The following is a 15,115-nucleotide window of genomic DNA, read 5'->3' as shown; positions in this document are numbered from 1 at the left end:
ATGGGTGTGGTGATGAGAAAATATATTTCTCAATGGTACATGTCCAACAAACTAGAAAAATAAAAGGCAGTGTATGTGTCAGTTGTTGTATATAAATAAGTATACATAAGACTCAATGATTGTGTGAGTGACTGTATGGATAACTTTATACTTGTAATAATGATTTTATAATTCACTAAGTATGACTTACTATCTAAATGAATAGATGAAGTTGTGTTTTTATAAATGTGTAGCTAAGTAAATATGTAAGTATGATCCATTGTTTGCATAAGTGAGTAGGATGACTTCATATGTGAATAGGATGTGTGCTGGTGGGTAATGTCGATTTAGGTGTATAAGTATTTTTGATAGTGTTCTATTGTTCATTGACAGCATGTATGAGTGAATCTACAGGTAAGTGATTAGATGTGTGTATACATCTATGAATCACTGAGTGGGTTTTTAGATACTTGTATTGCTGTAACAATGGATTCAAATATGATACTCTGTATTTTACAAAGAGTGATGAAATATTTTACTAGTGTATGAAAAGGTGTATGTGATTGTCAAGTGGATGATGTCATCAGTGATGTCATTTGAGATGTCATCAGTGATGTCACTGACCATGTCATGAATGATGTAATATGTGACATCAGCAGTGGATTGCGGGTGCGCGAAATATAGTTAGTACAACTAACTATATATGAGCAATTACAATGGTTTTGTATGAGTGAAATGTGCAGCTAACTATAACACCCTTAAAACTTATAGTTTTTTGAGTGAATTTTAAAGGTTTTTTAAATGCTAATTCCTAACTACATAAGGCCTGAAACCTATGGTTTTTTCAGTGAATTTGCAAGGTTTTTAAAAGCTAATTCCTAACTATATAAGGCCTGAAACCTGTGTTTTTTTCAGTGAATTTCAAAGTTTTTTTTTAATGCTAATTCCTAACTATATAAGACCTGAAAGCCCACCAGGAATCTCCAGTATGCGCCAGGGGACTGCATTGCAGAGAGGTGTAATGAAGCCACGCCCCTTTTTACACCTCTCTGCAACGCAGCCCCCGTGCATGTTTGAAGAGGGGGAACTAATTCCCCTTGCATACTGGGGGCCCCTGGGGGCCAACTAGCCCACCTGGAACCTCCAGTATGCGCCAGGGGGCTGCATTGTAGAGGTATAATGAGGCTATGCCCCTTGTTACACCTCTCTGCAACGGAGCCCCCTGGCGCATTTGCAGAGGGGAACTAATTCCCCTTGCATACTGGGGGGTCCCTGGGGGCCAACTAGCCCACCTGGAACCTCCAGTATGCGCCAGGGGGCTGCATTGCAGAGGTGTAATGAGGCTATGCCCCTTTTTACACCTCTCTGCAACGCACGCCACTGGCGCGTTTGCAGAGGGGGGACTAATTCCCCTTGCATACTGGGGATCTTGCCCAAACGCCGATATTCCGAACGATTGAAAATGACTTTTCTTGAGAAACATTTGGATTTGGATTATCATGTCCTATACTTTGGAATTTTTGAAGCACTGACTTTGAGGATGCTATAAATTACTCAAGTCTGTCCGAATTGTGTGGGTAAAATTGATACCTAGTCACTTTGAATAAGAATGTACTTCCGTCTCGTCTAACATATGGAAGAAATATCTAGTTATATGACAACAGGATACCGACATAACTTGAAGGAAAAAAGAACGCCCTGAAGAAGTTCTGTTGTACAGAACGAAACGCGTCGTCTGGCTGTGGTACATAAACTTAAGGAAAATAAAAGCATTTGAATATACACCAAGATGCAGCGCTTTAATAAGGACTCTAAGTGATATGATTTGATTGGACTTATTGTGCAAGTGGTGATGTGCCAAACTTTGGAATATTCCCCACTACTCTCTACTACTTACTCTCTACTACTCCACTACTCACTCTCTACTACTCATTCTCTACTACTCTACTACTCATTCTCTACTACTCTACTACTACTCACTCCCTACTACTCACTCTCTACTACTCGCTCTCTACTACACTCTACTACTCACTACTACTCTCTACTATTCTCTCTCTCTGCTACTCACTCTCTACTACTCACTCTTTACTACTCTCCACTACTCACTCTCTACTACTCATTCTCTACTACTCTACTACTACTCACTCTACTACTTATTCTCTACTACTCACTCTCTACTACTCACTCTACTATTCACTCTACTACTCCCTACTACTCACTCTCTGCTACTCTCTCTACTGCTCTCTGTGAGAAGTTGGCCTGATATATAGTGCTCACTATTCTAGTGATCACTTTGTATCATACCAAACCACCCTTATTGATGATTGGTTGTAAGTCAACCGTTCAGACCAGCTATCCTAGTAGCATGGCCACGAGCAGTCTTCAGGCTAAACTCTAGAGGGCGTGTTAAGCCAGCTGTTTTACCATCACATATACCCCTTGAACACCAAGTGAAAGGACACCACACAAGTTGTTATAAAAAATAAAGGATATTTATTTATAACAAGTCTACCCTGAACTCTTTATGAGTCAGAGAGCTAAGCACAACACAAAACTCTTACGAAAATACTACAAGTTGCACAATTTACACAAATGCCCGAGGGGCACGAAAAACCATATACACAAAAAGTGGAATGCGAAATGCTAGCAGGTAAGTAACAAGATCCAGAGGCTTCAGGATCGCTAGGACTACACTACTGAACCTTAAGATTACGAGCAGGAGGTCTAGGGAGATCGTGTGCAGAGTGTGCACTCTCACGCGGGATGCGGGAAGAAGTCTATGGATGCTAGTGTTTCTAAAGTTACTGTTTCCGGACGAATCAGACTAGGTAGACTGAAAACGAAAAAGGATCTGGACACTTAGATAGTGAACCTGTGCTGGAGTACCGAAATACTCAAGTTACCTAGCCCAGGGGCCGCGGCTGCATAGGGTTCAAGTGACGTCGGGAATACCCGTTGAAGTCTATGGAGCCTGAAAGAAGAAGTTGCTGGCAGGCGACCAGTGAAGATGTTCGGTGTGATCCAAGGCTGGATCAGTGAAGGAGACGACCTGAAAGCAGAAGGGACTCAGTTCTTAATCACTAGCCAGTGATTATGTGGGCACCAGGATGGCACCGGATGAAGTCACCTCAACCAGGTGAGTGGGCGACGCTGGACTCTGCAGTCACACGGGCTAGGAGGCGTTGTCGGCGACCAGGCTGGAGGTGCGAGCTGTCCCACGAGGCTGTCGGCTGTCGGCGATGCTGGACTCAGGATTTGAGCAACAACCCTTGGCAAAGGCAAGCCCACGCGGTGGAGTCAAGATGGCGTCTGGAGTGGACCAGGAGGGTCCGGGGTGCTCCTCTCTTGGAAGGGAGCAAGGGCCAGTCTGGAGCAACCAGACCAGCGGTGAAATCGTCGTGGTACGTCGTCAAGAGGGTCACTAGCCAACGGGCAAGTGGCCGGACAACGTGGCAAGCAGCAAAGAAGCAGAAGGGCCCCACGCAGATCTCGTGGATGCTGGGAGGCTGGACTTCGGTGCTGGAGCTGCTTAGGGTTAGGGCTTCTCAAACCACAATGCACTTATTCGAGGGTCTCTCGGGGGTCGTGCTGGTGAAGCGTGGTGCAGGTTGTGAGAAGTTGGCCTGATATGCAGTGCTCACTATTCTAGTGATCACTATGTATCAGTCCAAACAACCCTTATAGATGATTGGTTGTAAGTCAACCTTATAGACCAGCTATCCTAGTAGCATGGATACGAGCAGTCTAAGGCTAAGACTCTAGAGGGCGTGTTAAGCCAGCTGTTTTACCATCACATTACCCCTTGAACACCAAGTGAAAGGACACCACACAAGTTGTTATGAAAATAAACAGATATTTATTTATAACAAGACTACCCTGAACTCTTTATGAGTCAGGGAGCTAAGCACACAACAAAACTCTTACGAAAATACTTTAAGTCGCACAATTTACACAAATGCCCTAGGGGCACGAAAAACCATATACTCAGTAAGTGGAATGCGAACTTGCTAGCAGGTAAGTAATACTTTTCTAGACTTAGGAATCGCTAGGCCTACAATTCTAAACACTGGGATTAGATGCAGGAGGCCTGTGGACGTCGTGTGCAGAGTGGGAACTCTCACGCGTAAGGCGGGAAAAAGTCTATGGAGGCTAGCAGTTGCAAAGTTACTGTTCTCGGGCGAACCCGACTAGGTGGGTCGAAAACGGGAGCGGATCCGAACACTTAGGGTGTTGGACTATGCTGGAGCACCGGAATACTCAGGTTACCTAGCCCAGGGGCTGCGGCTGCATAGGGTTGAAGTTGCGTCGGAAACCCTCGTTGAAGATCCAGGAGCCTGAAGAAAGAGTTGCTGGCAGGCGGCCAGTGAAGAAAGTTCGGAGTGATCCAAGCCTGGATCAAGGAAGAAGAAACCTGTAAGCAGAGGGGACCAAGTTCTGAATCACTAGCCAGTGATTTGAGTGGGCACCAGGATGGCACCGGACGAAGTCACCTCAGCCAGGTGAGTGGGCGCTGCTGGGCTCTGCAGTCTCTCAGACCAGGAGGCGTTGTCGGCGACCAGGATGGAGGGGCGAGCTGTCCCACGAAGGTTCTTGCTGTCGACGTCGCTGGACCCAGGATTGGGCAACAAGTCTTGGCAAATGCAAGGCCCACGCGGTGGACCTAAAATGGCGTCTTAAGTGGACCAGGAGGGTCCAAGGTGCTCCTCTTTTGGAGGGGAGCAAGTGCTAGTCTGGGGCAACCAGACCAGCAGTAGTTGTCGTCGTGGAGCGTCGTGAGGGGGCCACTAGCCAACGGGCAAGCGACCTGGACAACGCGGTGAGCAGCAAAAAGCAGAAGGGCCCCACGCAGTTCTCGTGGATGCAGGGGGGCTGAACTTCGGTTCTGGAGCTGCTCAGGGTCGGGGCTTCTCTTACCCCAAAGCACTCGGTCGAGGGTCACTCGGGAGTCGTGCTGGACAAGCGTCGTGCAGTTCTGAAGATGGCCGGTCCCTCGAGGTCTCGTCACACCCACGGGTCACAGCTGGGCTGATGATGTAGGTTGAGGTCAGAGGTGCCAGGGAAGCCGGTTCTCGTCGTGCTGGAGCAGTCTTGATCCGAAGGAGAGACTGGCAACAAACCGCGATGCTTGGTTGGTGCCTGCTGCTGCAGGGTGACTACTCCTTAGTCACAAGGGAGAATCTTGGGAAGAGTCTTGAGTTCCTTTCGTGGAAAGTAGTTTCAGGATTCAAAGATGATCTGATTTGGAAGGGGGCCAGTTCCTACCTTTATCCTGCAAAAAGGGGCTGGCACGCGACTAAGTCCTGCCCTATGGGTGGGACTAGGAGGGGGGTCGTTACACCCCTCTCCTTTGGCGGGCTTTCCCCAGGCCAGGGGCTGGAGTGCCCCTGGAACTGGTTTCAGCCGGCCTATGCACAGTGAGCACCGGGGTGCCACTTGCAGTCACCTTCCTCTAAAGCCCTACCTACCTAGGATACACAAAATCCTGTCTGGGACGGTGCTGGCACCGCCCCTGGCAGGAAACCCTTTGTCCTTGCCTCCTGGGCTGGGAGGACTCCCAGCAGCAGGAGGGCAGACTTGTGTCTCGGTGGCAGCATCCATTTTGTGGAGCTAAGGCTCTGTCTGACTTTAACCGGGGTTACAGGTTACATACATGTCGTGTCCCTCTAGAAGGGTGGAATGCTAACCCCGTCGCCAGAATTGGCGAGGGGTTAGTATTCCAATTCGTATGACACCTTACTCGACATGTTTTGATAAAGCGATACCAGAGTTAGCATTTAACCGCGAGGATTATAATGCACTTAAGAGTATATGGTATAGCGTTATCATGGAACAGCTATTTGGACTTGGTTCCGCAAGCTGCAAACGGGCTAAGCTCATGCCAGAGCACCATCTCACATAATTCCAAGCACTCTGCCTTCAGGATTGATAAGGCCTGCCATAGGAGTAACTGATAGGAATATATGTGTCCATTTTAGGGTTAGATATAGGGATACTATATCTAAAGCAAAGGGTGTTTACACCACCTTGCCCCAGCTGTCGTGCAGCCAGTTGTGTCTGTTTGGGTGGCTAGCCAGGGGTGGCATAATACATGCTTCAGCCCCTGGTAGGCCCTGGGTACACCTATGCCCTGGATATCTAAGGTATGCTGTACAGGGACTGATAAGGTGGCCCAGTACCAATTGGTAAAATGCACCTAAGGTACATGGTTGCAATTTAGAGAGAGAACAGCTAGGCTGTGGGTCTGATTAGCAGGCCCACAGCCAGGGAAAGTCGTAAATCAGTGAAGCAAAAAGCAAAAAATCTGGGGTGGCCATGGGATTGCAGACCCCACTCTCCTACACTCTCTACTACTCACTCTCTACCTCTCTTTACTTCTCTCTCTACTAGTCTCTACCTCTCCCTCTCTACCTCTACACCTCTACCTCAACCTCTCTACCTCAACCTCTCTACACGCACACATATACACATATATATATATGCATATGCATTTATATATATGTATGCGTGTATATATATATATAGACTTAGGACCTCATGACAACGCAGTCTTAATATTATAATATGATTTGTATTGATTTTGGTAGTTTTAAAGGTTATATTTTATTGTATATAACTATTGAAGTGGCTTTTAACTTTTATAGCATTTTAAAAGTTGTATGTAATCGTTGCAATGTAGGCTTTATCAACTATAGGTCTAGTTGTTACATCTAGCACAGTCTGGTCAAAAAATTAATTTTTACATACTTACCGGCTGCGACTATGACTAATTATCATTGATTTGTCAACCTGTGCAATTCAGACATTTATGTCGAGATATGAAATGTGTTGCAATAATATGGAAACTACATTAGTATGTTTTCTTTGTCTATTACATGTGATGGCACTGCTTGCACTTTAAAAGGGTGATCAGCCCTCTTGACGCTTGTCATGTGATCAAGGCTATCTCTAGCCGAAACGCGTCATGGCGGACTGGTGCTGGGCTAAAACTCAATAAAAAGATTTGCACCTTCTTCGGGTCTCGCTGTTCCTGTTTGCTGCCTGGCAGTTTTGCTGTTTGTCTATTGCATAGCAGGAGCTTCACGTACCTCGTATTTTAGCAGGGAGAGCTTCCCCGGCTTTGCGAGACCCCTCCACGTTTGGGCTAAACCTCGGCAAGAAGCTACTTTCCTTTGGGATTCCACAAGTAACTCCGTGTTTGGAGACGCCGACACGCCCCAGGGACCAACGGATCTGATTGTAAGCGGCTTCCGTGGAAAGACCGGAAGTAGTTCGGAGATTGGAGGCTGACGTCCGTCGGTCGCGGTGTCCGAGGCTCACCGATCAAGTACCGAGAGCGGCTGCTGTGTCGGACCAAGAATTCCCCTGTGTGGAGTACGGAAGCGGTTTCATTCTGCATTGCTGGTAGGAACCATTTCTGAGTGTGCCTGACTGTTATACTGCCCATTGTTTTGCACCATGTCCGCGGACACGTTGAGAGGGCGCATGGAGATGTGTAAGGGAATGTTTTCGGACCCCCCGGCTGGGGAGTCCATAACGAGTGCCATTTCAATTGCTGCACCGGAGCAACGTTCGGAAATTAAAGAACTATTCAAACAATTAGAGAAATGCAGCAAATGTGAACAAGCAAAGTGGTGGGAGTTTACTTCTTTGTCGGGTTATTTGGAGGTAGGGCGGGTGCCAAGGGGTTTACGCACTTTACTAGCCCCCTCCTATGAGGATCCTGACCCTCAGATGCTAGCTGACTGGGCGCAATGCAATCTGGAGAACTCTAAGCGCTTAATGGGCATTCTCGTACAATATGCAGAAAGTGACAGAGCCAAACTGTTGGAGAGAATTGACGCAATAAATGCGGAAATTGACAAAATACCTCCTTCTGCTGAAATTGTTAAGTTGAGAGATGACATGAACAAAAGGCTCAAACGCGAAGAGGAAATAATAATGAAACGCAAAGCGTACAAGTTCCAGCGTGATAGACTGGACTATGAAAATGGGAAGATCTTCACGTTTTCTAAAAAATACGATAAAATTAAGCAGCGGCAAGCATCCAATAACCCCGGCACATCCAATACCACGGCGAGTAGCAATGCTAATATAGGATCTACTACCAACATAAGACCAGTTGAAATATCGTCAGCATCGGTGTCAGGGGACAGTTCGCAATATGAGAGTGAGTCAGAAACGGAAACTAGACGACAACAAGCGGTGGGGTTTCGCAAACTCACTCCTGCTCAGGAGATGGCAATTGTACAGCAGGACCGAAAGGCAAGTCTACGTTCTGCTGTTCAGGCAACCGCCGACAGCGCGACAACAGGAAACGCGCAGAGAGGCGCAAAAGTAACAAATGTCGCAAAGCAAGATTCCAGGCCAAAGAAACAGCGCTACAGAAAACAGTGGAATCAGCCACAATGAATGCAATCTCCTCTGGAATGTTGGTTGAGCAAGAGGCACATGATAACAAAGCAGTTATAAATTTATCGGACATAGTTCTGACTACAAAGGAAACTTCCCTTCTATCATTGGGTTTGTCTTACAGCCCCAAAGGTAACTTTGATTACGCGACAACTAAAATTGATATATTTAAGTTTGTGCGTAAAATTAAATTACGTAAATATTTCGCTGCCCGGGGTGGTTTAACTTACAACTCTGCACATCGTTTACACTCTATGTCAGCGACTGCATCTGCACACAATGCACCTGGTGATGTCGGTGATAGTAGCGTAACTGGAGCGGCACTTACACAAGAACTATTTGAGCTCCAGCAGGAGGAACTATGTCCCATTACAGAGAGTCAAACTGCACTGGGTGGTGAACCTTTACCCAAAGCCTGTCCGACCAATTTCAAAAGTAAATCGAAGTTTTGTCCCCTGATGCTTAAAGACAATGTTGACATTTTTCATGATCGGGTTACCTCAGAATTGAAGGAGCTACAGATTAGAACTGCCAATTCGATCAGACGTTATACATACAAAGACAAAGAATACCACACCTTAATCAGAAAACTGAGAGAGAACAGGAACTTGGTAATCAGACAATCCGATAAAGGGGGTAACGTGGTGCTGTGGCCACGGAAAATGTACTTAGAGGAAGCCCACAAACAACTAAATGACAAGGATTGTTATAGACGTATTTCTACACAGGATGCTATGAACACAAGAAATACTGTCTATTTAAAATTGTCTGCGTGGAGAAGTAAGGGCCTGGTCACGATGGAGGAATACAAATTCCTTAAAAAGGATTATCCTGTGATGCCTGTCATTTATTTTATCCCGAAAGTACACAAGAATTTGACCCAACCCCCCGGCAGGCCTATCATATCAGCTTGCAACAGCTTGTTAGAGAATATGAGTAGGTACATTGATTTTTTCTTACAGGACTTTGTGAGAAACCTACCATCATTTATCTTGGACACCAGTGATTTGCTGAGGAAACTTAACGATTTTGTATGGAATGCCAATTATGTTTTAGTATCCATGGATGTAACTTCTTTGTATACAAGCATAATCCACGCAGATGGCTTGAAGGCCATACAATACTTCCTCGACAAGAGAGATACTGGTTTTCATGAGCACTCTAAAATGTTATTTGATATGATTACGACCTGCCTTGAGAATAACATATTCCTGTTCGCTAATCAACTTTTCTTGCAGACCCGGGGAGTGGCAATGGGGGCCTGCTTCTCTCCCAGTTACGCCTGTCTACATATGGGGTACTGGGAGGAGCAGGTCCTGATGAAACAACATGCCGCCACCATGAACACTAAGGTCAAACTTTGGCTTAGATATATAGACGATTTATTATTTGTGTGGGATGGTGCTGAAGATGAGGCTGTTGAGTTTATAGAAGCGCTAAATGTCAACAATTCCAACATTCATTTTACTAGCACCCTTAGTAGATCGTCTGTTGTCTTTCTAGATGTGGAGGTCTATGTATATGCAGACAAGTTACAGACTAAACTCCATCGTAAGCCCACAGCAGGGAACGCACTGCTGCATGCAGATAGTCAGCATCCTGCCCATCTGATTCGTAGCATCCCTTATGGGGAGATGCTTCGGATTCGGAGGATTTGCAGTAATGATCATGATTGCCGGATGGCACAATCCCTGTGTAAAGTGCGATTCATGGAACGTGGCTATAGACCAGAAGTCATAGATAATGCTGTTGTGAGGGCGAACAAAATTGATAGAAGCACACTCCTGGGCTCAGGAAGTGTTCGACCCGAGATTCCCACTAGGGCAGGCGAGGAGACCAGACTAATTATGACATACAATAGCCAACATAAAAGTATTCATAAAATAGTCAAAGACAATTGGTTCCTAGTCTCCAGTGATCCTATCATTGGTTCACTCATGGGCAAACAACCCAGTATTACCTATCGAAAGGCCCGGGCCATGCAGGATAGTCTTGTATCTAGCAGCCCCGAAGTAGCAGCACCTTCTTGGCTGGGTGGAAGTAAAGGGTTTTTGAGGTGCTCTGTATGCAAAGCATGTAAACAAGGCATAAGCAAAACAGAGGTCATTACTCCTCTTTCCCCTATTCCTATCAAAATCAAACAGAAATTAAACTGCAAATCTGAGTTTGCAGTTTATGTCCTGGAGTGCCCATGCGGGTTAAGGTATGTGGGAAGTACCCGACCGCAAGTGCATAAGCGAATATTACAACATCTGCGAGCTATCACCCACGCAGATGTGACATATCCTGTAGCCAGGCATTTTGATAGCAACCATGGAAAGAATGCTTCCCTACTCAAGTACTTTGTAATAGACTGTGTTCCTCCCCAGAGGAGAGGTGGTGATAGGGAGTCTCTATTGCGAAAATTGGAGACCCGCTATATTATACTCTTAGATACCAAGGCACCGCATGGTCTCAACATTGGGGAGGACTGCCACACCTATCTCTAAGTACTTTTGCCTCCATTGTATGCAATGCATAGCTTCGCTCAGCTAAACCCTATACCTGTACTGTTGTCAGTCATTTATAGTATTGAAATGTAACTCATGATATTATATTTAGATGGAAAATATGTCCCTGTAACTCTCCATGACCATTTTTAATTCACTAGCAATTTGATATTGTTATCACTATTTCAGGAGCACTTTATATTGCCATCACTATGAATATACAAACTGTTGAATTTTGCACGTATACATCAATTACAACTGGCCCTTAAAATAGTAGGCCCACTTGGGCTCGATTTGAAGCAACTAGGACCTCATGACAACGCAGTCTTAATATTATAATATGATTTGTATTGATTTTGGTAGTTTTAAAGGTTATATTTTATTGTATATAACTATTGAAGTGGCTTTTAACTTTTATAGCATTTTAAAAGTTGTATGTAATCGTTGCAATGTAGGCTTTATCAACTATAGGTCTAGTTGTTACATCTAGCACAGTCTGGTCAAAAAATTAATTTTTACATACTTACCGGCTGCGACTATGACTAATTATCATTGATTTGTCAACCTGTGCAATTCAGACATTTATGTCGAGATATGAAATGTGTTGCAATAATATGGAAACTACATTAGTATGTTTTCTTTGTCTATTACATGTGATGGCACTGCTTGCACTTTAAAAGGGTGATCAGCCCTCTTGACGCTTGTCATGTGATCAAGGCTATCTCTAGCCGAAACGCGTCATGGCGGACTGGTGCTGGGCTAAAACTCAATAAAAAGATTTGCACCTTCTTCGGGTCTCGCTGTTCCTGTTTGCTGCCTGGCAGTTTTGCTGTTTGTCTATTGCGTAGCAGGAGCTTCACGTACCTCATATATATATATATATATATATATATATATATATATATACACATATAAACATATATAATCTGCATATCTATATAAATACAAATATAAATGCATGCATACATATACATATATGCATACATATGCATGTTATTTACATGAAAGTTTTAAAAACACTAATAAAAGCAAAGCTAAAAAGCCACCTCATTACAAACAGAATGGCTTTAACTTAAACGAGGGCGAGATCTATTGCATTTTCAATGCGTGTTTACTTTGGTTCCATCAAGAAGGCATTAAGATGTGTCACACATTTGCCATAAATTCTGAATGTTAGCACTCTAGTTGCTTATTAGATCACTGCAGTAAAGCTACTGCTCACCAGGGAAGTCTGCGGCTGGTGTTCAAAGTGCATGTTTCAGTCTGCATGTCAGAATTCTTTTTAATGAAATAGAAGAGGATTTGAGAAGTCACTCAAAATGTGCCCTAATTTTTCTTTCTGAAGCACTAATCATACTTTCTATGGCAAAATTAACCCCCTCATTTTGTTCCTTTTTAAATTAAATGTTTTCAGACTTACCACTTCATTCCAATCAAGATGGCTTCTGGTGTGCCATACTTTTGTCATAAGTAAGACTGTTAGCGCTCTAGTTGTTCTTTAGAACACTCTGGGACATTCTGTCATTGGGCTATACTTGGGCTACATCTGGGTGATATTCGGGCTACATTTGGGCTTTTTTGTCTCTGGTGGCCATCTTGGGAGACTGCATGTCAGAATTTTTTAATGAAATAGAAGAGGATTTGAGAAGTCACTCAAAATGTGCTCTAATTTTTCTTTCTGCAGCACTAATCATACTTTCTATGGCAAAATATACCCCCTCATTTTGTTCCTTTTTAAATTAAATGTTTTAAGAGTTACCACTTTATTCCCATCAAGATGGCTTCAGGTGTGCCATACCTTTGTAATAAGTAGGACTGTTAGCGCTCTAGTTGTTCTTTAGAACACTCTAGAAGGCTGCAGTAGAACACAAAGGAATCAACTGACAGTCTCTGTCCTTGTTGGTTGTACATGTTTTACTGAGAATGTCAGACTTCATTCTCACATGACTGAGAAAGATAATGTGAATTTACAGAAAATATGCTTTCAGTTTAGCTTATAGATCCCCTTCCAAACCACTGTGGGAAAAGCATGAGATAATAATTTTCTTTCAAACATGATTCATGATATCCCAGCAGAAGGCTTTTTCACATGGTAAAATCACCTTAGAACACACCACAATTCCTAAAATGAGTATGGTACCATCAACAAATGATTTATAATGTAACTATTAACTATAAGGCTTTTTAGAGAGGTGCTATCATGTATATTGGTCCCAAGATGACTGCCAACACTTCTTGGATGAAGTGCTGACAAGCCAATCAGATCTCACGATGAGATGTGTGGTTAGGCTCCGCCCAGATATATATGTGTTTTTGAAGTTAATTTTCATAAAAACCACTGGAGTAATTTTCACCAAATATAGAAAAGGCACTTCTGCGTACCAGTCCCTACAATTTTGCAAAGTTTGGTGTAATTCCATTCTGCGGTTCGGGCTGTAGCCTTGTCTATTCGTCCTATGGAAATTAACATGGGGAAAACACGTTTTGGGACCCCCCCTTTTTTCTCGGCCCCCGCATGATGAATCCCCCTGAAACTTCCAGGGAAGAAGCGGAGCGGAGCTGGCCTAAATTTTGGAAAATTACACGCAAATTCCTCAACCGGCGCCAAAGTTATTCCCAATAGAATGTTGCGGATTTCCTATGCATGGGCTGGCATATTCATGTGCTTATGACTATTGATGAGGATCCCCTGGAAGAGAAATATAGGTAAACACTGACAAACTTGAGTCTGTAGGATACTTCAGCGCCCCAAAAATTGGCTATGCTGCTAACATATAAAGACACTGTTGCAATACTTAGAAGCTGCTTTAGGAGCACTGGTTATGCTACCTTGACAGAAAAACTAAGGCCACTTTTCAAACAGCAGTAGGTATGTCCATGTATGTTTCTACTTCACGCTCTCCACAGTACGCAGAGGGTAGTTTCATACCTGTGTCTTCTCAGATGTGTCAAGTAGACCAAGATCCAAAATACTGTCTGCACCGTTTTCTCTAGAGAGATCAAATTAAAGGTTTAGTCCATTTTGTCCCCCACCAGTTTCAAATCATATGACAAATCCAATAACTAACAAATAAGTTGACACACAAAATGGGAAGAAACTACTTTTTGACCGTTAATATTCAAATAAATTCAATAACTCTTTCATAAAGAATTACTTTCCTTATACTGGAAAGAATGAAGCCATTTTGTGCATCAAGGTGACCACATTTTCACGGTTAGGCAGGTATCATCAACCTACCAGAACTGGCTATATTTAGGATGTACATGCAATATGAAGGAAAAGTAGCATTTAGATTGTGTGTGTGAGGAAAGCTCATTTTGAAGTGTAGAACAAGCCACGGGAAAAATAAAAAAAATACTCATCATAGTAATTCTGATACTTATCTTTTGTGCTCCTTCAGACTGGAAATAATTATGCAGGGTATATAGCCTGTATCTTTTACACAGTTTTCAAAGTTTTTGAGCAAGGAGATCAAAACTACCAATACAAACATGGGGTCTTGGCCCATTTTTTGTATATTACCTATGCACCTCATTAATTTCAACCTACAAAAGCGGACTAGATGCAATAACCATTAACAGAGATGTGCAGAGGGCTGACTTTTGAAACATGAAGAATATATAGTCAGGCTGCAGGAGTTAGCACAATCTAATGGCAATGCTACTTACTCTGTAAGCATCTGTTTGTAGCATGTAATGCTGAAGAATTACATGCTTTACATACTCCTGCCATCTAAAGTTTAGCTTGAACATTACAAGTTGTTTTCGTTGAAGAAGTTTCAAGTCACATGATGTGTGATTGCTCCCTTTGTCCACAATGCAAATGAGTACTGACTCCAGCTTAGATGGTTTATTTTCTGGTTACATATATGAAACCAATTAGTTCCCTTTTGGTGACTTTGCGCACCAAGAGTGTCTATGAAGGACACTTAAATCTATGTACAGTACTCCTACGACTCCGACCTTCAAAACCCAAGAGGCTGCAATCACCAAGAGACTGAAGAACTCAACACCAAACAAAAGCATCTCTCAATTCATCCTGAGATAGGCAAAATCTCCATCAACAGTCTGCGAGTTCTTCATTGACCACCAAAGTAATTCATGTCTCACCCCCATGATACCTGTCAGCAAACTGCCTCCCATTCAAATGAAACCGAGATTAACCTTTGAAGACGAGGAGCTCGTCTTCTAGACATCTTGACACCCCTGCATCAAAAGCTAATGAAACCGGCTATAAG

The 15,115-nt window shown here is 43.7% G+C and overlaps 1 protein-coding gene across 19 annotated transcripts in view; it reads right to left on the bottom strand.

Annotated features, from left to right (window-relative positions):
* Positions 1-15,115, bottom strand: part of UBR5 (ubiquitin protein ligase E3 component n-recognin 5) — a 2,132,574-nt gene that overhangs the window by 281,675 nt on the left and 1,835,784 nt on the right. For all 19 annotated transcript variants that reach the window (XM_078686916.1, XM_078686920.1, XM_078686919.1 and 16 more), the window contains one exon: positions 13,807-13,867. In XM_078686916.1, coding sequence (XP_078543042.1) covers positions 13,807-13,867 — 61 coding nt within the window. The remainder of the gene's footprint in view (positions 1-13,806; positions 13,868-15,115) is intronic.

The sequence above is a fragment of the Lissotriton helveticus genome, chromosome 4_1 (assembly GCF_964261635.1).
Source record: "Lissotriton helveticus chromosome 4_1, aLisHel1.1, whole genome shotgun sequence".
NCBI classification, from domain to species: Eukaryota; Metazoa; Chordata; class Amphibia; order Caudata; family Salamandridae; genus Lissotriton; species Lissotriton helveticus.
This window is presented reverse-complemented; position numbering and strand designations above follow the sequence as displayed.